The following is a 9,601-nucleotide window of genomic DNA, read 5'->3' on the forward strand; positions in this document are numbered from 1 at the left end:
TTCCCTAATTAAAGAATTAAAGAGAACTATTACTTGTGAAAATATATTATTTTTCATTAAATTCAGAAATAACTGAAGACTCACATTATAAATGCATTTATTTTTTATGGTTATTACCATTAGTGGCTAGCCACACAAATTATGGTTAAGCAGCTATGTATTATAATTTCCTAAACTGGAAAAACGTTGAATGATTTCTCATGAAAATCTTTACAGTAGGCAAAGCCTAGACAAACTGATGTAAGTACTGAGATTTATTACAGTGTTTGCTGAGCCTTCCCACCGACTAATATAATAAGCCTGCTTGCTAAATGGCAGAGCTTACTGTTGCTCGGGTACCCAAGCTGGAGTTTCTTAAAGCTTCCAATTCTTCAGTCATTTTAGAAGCTAAGGCCTGAAGATATCCTCGTGCATCCTTTTCATCACTGACCCTAGAATATATGCAAATAAAGACAGAGATCAAGTACCAAAGTAAAACAGAAAACTTCAGTGAGATATATATTACTTTAAAGCATCATAAAGAAATAAGTGAAAAGTGACAAATTTAAAGATGTTCTTAATATCGTCTTTTAAAGGCCTACCACAGTACTACTATCTGTCAACAAGTGGGAAATGGTTTACTGAACTGTTCAGTTATTTACAGATAAAGGTGGCCACGTTTAGAAAGGTCCAAGTTATACATATCTGATAAATCAGTAAAACTTCACCCTTGAGCCACGGAATTAATACTCTTTTAATCTAACATTAAACATACACACACACTCACATGATTTCTAAAGAATATTAAGATTTCTTATTAATTAGATTCCATTTTTATCTTATGAAAGCACAACACACCCTTCTTAAAACTGAAGTACACTAAATTTAGAAAGTTTAAAGTAGAAAATTTTGTAAAAAACAAAAATTCTGTGTTGTAATAAAGCTCTTTTGTTTTCTAAAATGGTCAATGATATAACAAAGAGAAAAGATTAAAGTCTACTGAAACTCAGTTTCTAAAACCATGCCCCCCCGCCACCGCCCTGCCCCGGCCGCGGCCCAAGGCATGTGGGATCTTAGTTCCCGGACCAGGGATCAAACCAGGGCCCCCAGCAGTGGAAGCAGTGGAAGCGTGGAGTCCTAAACACTGGACAGCCAGGGAATTCCCGAAACTCAGTTTCTATTTACTACTTTAAGGCTATCTTGCTGATGTAATTATATGATTTTAGAGAGAAATGTTTTCAAATTATATTCAATAAAATTCAGGTCATTGAGTAGCCATGAAGAAAGTATATTTCAGGTAAATCAATACATATCTGTGATGCATACAGCAGACAAGTTTAAATCTTGAGGCTTGATTCAGCATCTGTTACAATTTAAACTCCTGAGGAGTTAAATTCATCTTTCTACCTACATATCACTCCATATCTACATCTTTTTGTGTTTTTTTTGCGGTACATGGACCTCTCACTGTTGTGGCCTCTCCCGTTGCGGAGCACAGGCTCCAGATGCGCAGGCTCAGCAGCCATGGCTCACGGGCCCAGCCGCTCCGCGGCATGTGGGATCCTCCTGGACCGGGGCACGAACCTATGTCCCCTGCATCAGCAGGCGGACTCTCAACCACTGCGCCACCAGGGAAGCCCCCATATCTACATCTTAAAGAGGTCCTTTAAAAGGCATTTGATCCCTTCTTCTCTCTCTCAGATGGGAAAGTGCTTTGGAGGACAATCAAAAGAATAAAGGAGCAAATAAAATCACTGTTAAGAAGTTGCCCACTCTAGTGATAGCTACATATTTGTACGCTCTACATACATGTATATATGTTCATAGCCTTTTAAAGAAAAGTGGCTTAAGAAAATAATAAGAAAGTTTGTGTATTGGGATGCTGTTACTTTCTAAAATTCTTTAACTTTGGACACCACAAGTGACAACAATCTTTTCATTTAATCACCTAATCTATAACATAAAGAATAAATATAGATGGGGGAAGATTGTTTTTCCTCCAAAGACATTTTTTATTTTCCTCTAAAGACACTCACAGAGTAGCAATTAGGAAAACTATATTACCATTTAACCAGGCTAATAGGCCTCAGCCAGTGCTGGTTTAGTATCTATCATAGCTCAGAGATCTTGGCTTATGCACATTTCCAGGAACCTATGGAATCCAATGTGTTTTATTCACTTTGGAAATCAAATAACTCCATGTAAATTGCTATAATGTTGTTTGAAATATTATATAAAAAACAATACCTTCTAACTTTGCTTTTAATTTATATCTTGAATACATTCACATTCCCTTACCACTGTGGTCTTCCACTAATTCTCAACTTTTGATTAAACCTATGTCTATTTTCTTGGCTACAAAAAATTACTGATGGGAAGGGTGATGAAAAAAGAAAAAAAAAGGACTTGGTCAACTACACGCTCATGCCATTTAAGTTCCACTAGGCCCTAGGTCTTGCACAACAATTCCTTTTCATAATCATTGTCTACTTCCAGCCTAAACCTTAAAAACATCGCACTTGGGCTTCCCTGGTGGCGCAGTGGTTGAGAGTCCCCCTGCCGATGCAGGAGACGCGGGTTCGTGCCCCGGTCTGGGAGGATCCCACATGCCGCGGAGCGGCTGGGCCCGTGGGCCATGGCCGCTGAGCCTGTGCGTCCGGAGCCTGAGCTCCGCAATGGGAGAGACCACAACAGTGAGAGGCCCGCGTACTGCAAAAGAAAAAAAAAAAAAAATCTCACTTTCCCCAACCCAACACCATCTCTTGTCCCTTCCTTCTAGGTCATCTGGTTAAGCTTACACTACTCATTCTCTTAACTTTTTAATTTTTTAAACAGTTTTAGGAGGAGCTTCAACATGGCGGAAGAGTAAGACGTGGAGATCACCTTCCTCCCCACAGATACACCAGAAATACATCTAAACGGGGAACACCTCCTACAGAACACCTACTGAACGCTGGCAGAAGACCTCAGACTTCCCAAAAGGCAAGAAACTCCCCACGTACCTGGGTAGGGCAAAAGAAAAAACAGAGACAAAAGAATAGGGACAGGACCTGCACCAGTAGGAGGGAGCTGTGAAGGAGGAAAGGTTTCCACACACTGGAAGCCCCTTCGGGGGCGGAGACTGCGGGTGGCAGAAGGGGTAAGCTTCGGAGCCGCGGAGGAAAGCGCAGCCACAGGGGTGCGGAGGGCAAAGCGGAGAGATTCCCTCACAGAGAATCGGTGCCGACCGGCACTCACCAGCCTGAGAGGCTTGTCTGCTCACGCGCCGGGGCGGGCGGGGCTGGGAGCTGAGGTTCGGGCTTCGGTGGGAGCGCAGGGAGAGGACTGGGGTTGGCGGCGTGAACACAGCCTGAAGGGGCTAGTGCACCACGGCTAGCCAGGAGGGAGTCCGGGAAAAGGTCTGGAGCTGCCGAAGAGACAAGAGACTATTTCTCCCCCGCTTTGTTTCCTGGTGTGCGAGGAGAGGGGATTAAGAGCGCTGCTTAAAGGAGCTCCAGAGACGGGCGCGAGCCGCGGCTAAAAGCGACGGGCACGAGCTGCGGCTAACAACGCGGACCCCAGAGACGGGCATGAGACGCTACGGCTGCTGCTGCCGCCACCAAGAAGCCTGTGTGCGAGCACAGGTCACTATCCACACCTCCCCTCCCGGGAGCCTGTGCAGCCCGCCACTGCCAGGGTCCCGGGATCCACGGACAACTTTCCCGGGAGAACGCACGGCGCGCCTCAGGCTGGTGCAACGTTATGCTGGCCTCTGCCGCCGCAGGCTCGCCCCACATCCGCGCCCCGCCCTCCCCCCGGCCTGAGTGAGCCAGAGCCCCTGAATCAGCGGCTCCTTTAACCCCGTCCTGTCTGAGCAAAGAACAGACGCCCTCAGGCAACCTACACACAGAGGCGGGTCCATTCCAAAGCTGAACCCCAGGAGCTGTGCGAACGAAGAAGAGAAAGGGAAATCTCTCCCAGCAGCCTCAGGAGCAGCAGATTAAATCTCCACAATCAACTTGATGTACCCTGCATCTGTGGAATACCTGAATCATCCCAAACAGAGGAGGCGGACTTTGGAAGCAACGATATATATATATATATTTCCCCTTTTTCTCTTTTTGTGAATGTGTATGTGTATGCTTCTGTGTGAGATTTTGTCTGTATAGCTTTGCTTTTACCATTTGTCCTAAGGTTCTGTCTGTCCTTTTTCGTTTTTTTTTTAGCATAGTTTTTAGCATTTGTTGTCATTGGTGGATTTGTTTTTTGGTTTGGTTGCTCTCTTCTTTCTTTCTTCTACTACCTTAAAAAATTTTTTTTAATAATTATTTTTATTTTTTATTTTAATGACTTTTATTTTACTCTATTTTATTTTATTTTATTTTAACTTCTTCTTTCTTTCTTTTTTTTTCTCCCTTTTACTCTAAGCCATGTGGAAGACAGGCTCTTGGTGCTCCAGCCAGGTGTCAGAGCTGCGGCTTTGAGGTGGGAGAGCCAAGTTCAGGACACTGGTCCACAAGAGACCTTCCAGCTCCATGTAATATCAAACAGCAAAAATCTCCCAAAGATCTCCATCTCCTCGCCAAGACCCAGCTCCACTCAACAACCAGCAAGCTACAGTGCTGAACAACCCTATGCCAAACAACTATCAAGACAGGGACACAACCCCATCCATGAGCAGAGAGGCTGCCTAAAATCATAATAAGGCCACAGACACCCCAAAACACACCACCAGACGTGGACATGCCCACCAGAAAGGCAAGATCCAGCCTCATCCACCAGAACACAGGCACTAGTCCCCTTCACCAGGAAGCCTACACAACCCACTGAACAAACCTTAGCCACTGGGGACAGACACCAAAAACAACAGGAACTACGAACCAGCAGCCTGCGAAAAGGAGATCCCAAACACAGTAAGTTAAGCAAAATGAGAAGACAGAAAAACACAGCAGATAAAGGAGCAAGGTAAAAACCCACCAGACCTAACAAATGAAGAGGAAATAGGCAGTCTACCTGAAAAAGAATTCAGAATAATGATAGTAAAGATGATCCAAAATCTTGGAAACAGAATGGAGAAAATACAAGAAACGTTTAACAAGGACCTAGAAGAACTAAAGAACAAAAAATCAGTGATGAACAACACAATAAATGAAATGAAAAATTCTCTAGAAGGGATCAACAGCAGAATAACTGAGGCAGAAGAACGGTAAGTGATCCGGAAGATAAAATAGTGGAAATAACTACTGCAGAGCAGAATAAAGAAAAAAGAATGAAAAGAATTGAGGACAGTCTCAGAGACCTCTGGGACAACATTAAACGCACCAACATTCGAATTATAGGGGTCCCAGAAGAAGAGAAAAAAAAGGGACTGAGAAAATATTTGAACAGATTATAGTTGAAAACATCCCTAATATGGGAAAGGAAATACTTAATCAAGTCCAGGAAGCACAGAGAGTGCCATAAAGGATAAATGCAAGGAGAAACATGCCAAGACACATATTAATCAAACTATCAAAAATTAAATACACAGAAAAAATATTAAAAGCAGCAAGGGAAAAACAACTAATAACACACAAAGGAATCCCCATAAGGTTAACAGCTGATCTTTCAGCAGAAACTGTGCAAGCAGAAGGGAGTGGCAGGACATATTTAAAGTGAGGAAGGAGAAAAACCTACAACCAAGATTACTCTACACAGCAAGGATCTCATTCAGATTTGACGGAGAAATTAAAAGCTTTACAGACAAGCAAAAGCTAAGAGAATTCAGCACCACCAAACCAGCTTTACAGCCAATGCTAAAGGAACTTCTCTAGGCAGGAAACAGAAGAGAAGGAAAAGACCTACAATAACAAACCCAAAACAATTAAGAAAATGGTAATAGGAACATACATGTCAATAATTACCTTAAATGTGACTGGATTAAATACTCCAACCAAAAGACACAGACTGGCTGAATGAATACAAAAACAAGACCCATATATATGCTGTCTACAAGAGACCCACTTCAGACCTAGGGACACATACAGACTGAAAGTGAGGGGACTGAAAAAGATATTCCATGCAAATGAAAATCAAAAGAAAGATGGAGTAGCAATACTCATATCAGGCAAAATAGACTTTAAAATAAAGAATGCTACAAGAGACAAGGAAGGACACTACATAATGATCAAGGGATCAATCCAAGAATAAGATATAACAATTGTAAATATTTATGCACCCAACATAGCAGCACCTCAATACATAAGGCAAATACTAACAGCCATAAAAGGGGAAATCAACAGTAACACAATCATAGTAGGGGACTTTAACACCCCACTTTCACCAACGGACAGATCATCCAAAATGAAAATAAATAAGGAAACACAAGCTTTAAGTGATAGATTAAACAAGACGGACTTAATTGATATTTATAGGACATTCCATCCAAAACCAACAGAATACACATTCTTCTCAAGTGCTCATGGAATATTCTCCAGGATAGATCATATCTTGGGTCATAAACCAAGCCTTGGTAAATTTAAGAAAACTGAAATCATATCAAGTATCTTTTCCAACCACAACACTATGAGACTAGATATCAATTACAGGAAAAAATCTGTAAAAAATACAAACACATGAAGGCTAAACAATACATGACTTAATAACCAAGGGATCACTGAAGAAATCAAAGAGGAAATCAAACAATACCTAAAGACAAATGACAATGAAAACACGATGACCCAAAACCTATGGGATGCAGCAAAAGCAGTTCTAAGAGGGAAGTTTATAGAAATACATCCTACCTTAAGAAACAAGAAACACCTCAAGCAAACATCCTAAACTTACACCTAAAGCAATTAGAGAAAGAAGAACAAAAAAACCCCCAAAGTTAGCAGAAGGAAAGAAATCATAAAGATCAGATCAGAAATAAATGAAAAAGAAATGAAGGAAACGATAGCAAAGATCAATAAAACTAAAAGCTGGTTCTCTGAGAAGATAAACAAAATTGATAAACCATTAGCCAGACTCATCAAGAAAAAATGGGAGAAGACTCAAATCAACAGAATTAGAAATGAAAAAGGAGAAGTAACAACTGACACGGCAGAAATACAAAGGATCATGAAAGATTACTACAAGTGACTATATGCCAATAAAATGGACAACCTGGAAGAAATGGACAAATTCTTAGAAATGCACAACCTTCAGAGACGGAACCAGGAAGAAACAGAAAATATAAACAGACTAATCACAAGCACTGAAATTGAAACTGTGATTGAAAACATTCCAACAAACAAAAGCCCAGGACCAGATGGCTTCACAGGCGAATTCTATCAAACATTTAGAGAAGAGCTAACACCTATCCTTCTCAAACTCTTCCAAAATATAGCAGAGGGGGCCTCCCCGGTGGCGCAGTGGTTGAGAGTTCACCTGCTGATGCTGGGGACACGGGTTTGTGCCCCGGTCCGAGAAGATCCCACATGCTGTGGAGCGGCTGGGCATGTAAGCCATGGCCGCTGAGCCTGCGTGTCCAGATCCTGTGCTCCACAACGGGAGAGGCCACAACAGTGAGAGGCCTGCGTACCCCCAAAACAAACAAAGAAACAAACAAAATACAGCAGAGGGAGGAATGTTCCCCAACTCATTCTACAAGGCCACCATCACCCTGATACCAAAACCAGACAAAGATGTCACAAAGAAAGAAAACTACAGGCCAATATCACTGATGAACATAGAAGCAAAAACCCTCAACAAAATACTAGCAAACAGAATCCAACAGCACATTAAAAGGATCATACACCATGATCAAGTGGGGTTTATCCCAGGAATGCAAGGATTCTTCAATATACGCAAATCAATCAATGTAATACACCATATTAACAAACTGAAGGAGAAAAACCATATGATCATCTCAATAGATGCAGAGAAAGCTTTCAACAAAATTCAATACCCATTTATAAAAACCCTCCAGAAAGTAGGCATAGAGGGAACTTTCCTCAACATAATAAAGGCCATATAAGACAAACCCACAGCCAACATCATCCTCAATGGTGAAAAACTGAAACCATTTCCTCTAAGATCAGGAACAAGACAAGGTTGCCCACTCTCACCACTCTTATTCAACATAGTTTTGGAAGTTTTAGCCACAGGAATCAGAGAAGAAAAAGAAATAAAAGGAATCCAAATCGGAAAAGAAGTAAAGCTGTCACTGTTTGCAGATGACATGATACTATACATTGAGAATCCTAGGGATGCTACAAGAAAACAACTAGAGCTAATCAATGAAGTTGGTAAAGTTGCAGGATACAAAATTAATGCACAGAAATCTCTTGCATTCCTATACACTAATGATGAAAAAGCTGAAAGAGAAATTAAGGAAACACTCCCATTTACCATTGCAACAAAAAGAATAAAATATCTAGGAATCAACCTATCTAAGGAGACAAAAGACCTGCATGCAGAAAATTATAAGACACTGATGAAAGAAATTAAAGATGATACAAACAGATGGAGAGATATACCATGTTCTTGGATTGGAAGAATCAACATTGTGAAAATGACTATACTACCCAAAGCAATCTACAGATTCAATGCAATCCCTATCAAACTACCACTGGCAGTGTTCACATAACTACAACAAAAAATTTCACAGTTTGTATGGAAACACAAAAGACCCCGAATAGCCAAAGCAATCTTGAGAAAGAAAAACAGAACTGGAGGAATTAGGCTCCCTGACTCCAGACTATACTACAAAGCTATAGTAATCAAGACAGTATGGTACTGGCACAAAAACAGAAATATAGATCAATGGAACAGGATAGAAAGCCCAGAGATAAACAACACACATATGGTCACCTTATCTTTGATAAAGGAGGCAAGAATATACAGTGAAGAAAAGAGAGCCTCTTCAATAAGTGGTGCTTGGAAAACTGGACAGCTACATGTAAAAGAATGAAATCAGAACACTCCCTAACACCATACACAAAAAAAAACCTCAAAATGGATTAAAGACCTAAATGTAAGGCCAGACACTATCAAACTCTTAGAGGAAAACATAGGCAGAACACTCTATGACATAAATCACAGCAAGATCCTTTTCCACCTCCTAGAGAAATGGGAATAAAAACAAAAATAAACAAATGGGACCTAATGAAAGTTAAAAGCTTTTGCACAGCAAATGAAACCATAAACAAGACAAAAAGACAACCTTCAGAATGGGAGAAAATATTTGCAAATGAAGCAACTGACAAACGGTTAATCTCCAAAATTTACAAGCAGCTCATGCAGCTCAATATCAAAAAAAACAAACCACCCAGTCCAAAGATGGGCAGAAGACTTAAATAGACATTTCTCCAAAGAAGATATACAGATTGCCAACAAACACATGAAAAAATGCTCAACATCATTAATCATTAGAGAAATGTAAATCAAAACTACAATGCGATATCATCTCACACAGGTCAGAATGGCCATCATCAAAAAATCTAGAAACAATAAATGCTGGAGAGGGTGTGGAGAAAAGGGAACCCTCTTGCACTGTTGGTGGGAATGTAAATTGATACAGCCACTCTGGAGAACAGTATGGAGGTTCCTTAAAAAACTACAAACAGAACTACCATATGACCCAGCAATCCCACTACTGGGCATATACCCTGAGAAAACCATA

The 9,601-nt window shown here is 40.9% G+C and overlaps 1 protein-coding gene across 3 annotated transcripts in view; it reads right to left on the bottom strand.

The window, feature by feature from the left end:
- Positions 1-9,601, bottom strand: part of CDC42BPA (CDC42 binding protein kinase alpha) — a 270,792-nt gene that overhangs the window by 62,993 nt on the left and 198,198 nt on the right. For all 3 annotated transcript variants that reach the window (XM_007464175.1, XM_007464176.1, XM_007464177.1), the window contains exon 17: positions 326-431. In XM_007464175.1, the coding sequence (XP_007464237.1) occupies positions 326-431 (106 nt within the window). The remainder of the gene's footprint in view (positions 1-325; positions 432-9,601) is intronic.

This window comes from Lipotes vexillifer, unplaced genomic scaffold (assembly GCF_000442215.2).
Source record: "Lipotes vexillifer unplaced genomic scaffold, Lipotes_vexillifer_v1.1 scaffold64, whole genome shotgun sequence".
In the NCBI taxonomy this organism is placed as follows: Eukaryota; Metazoa; Chordata; class Mammalia; order Artiodactyla; family Lipotidae; genus Lipotes; species Lipotes vexillifer.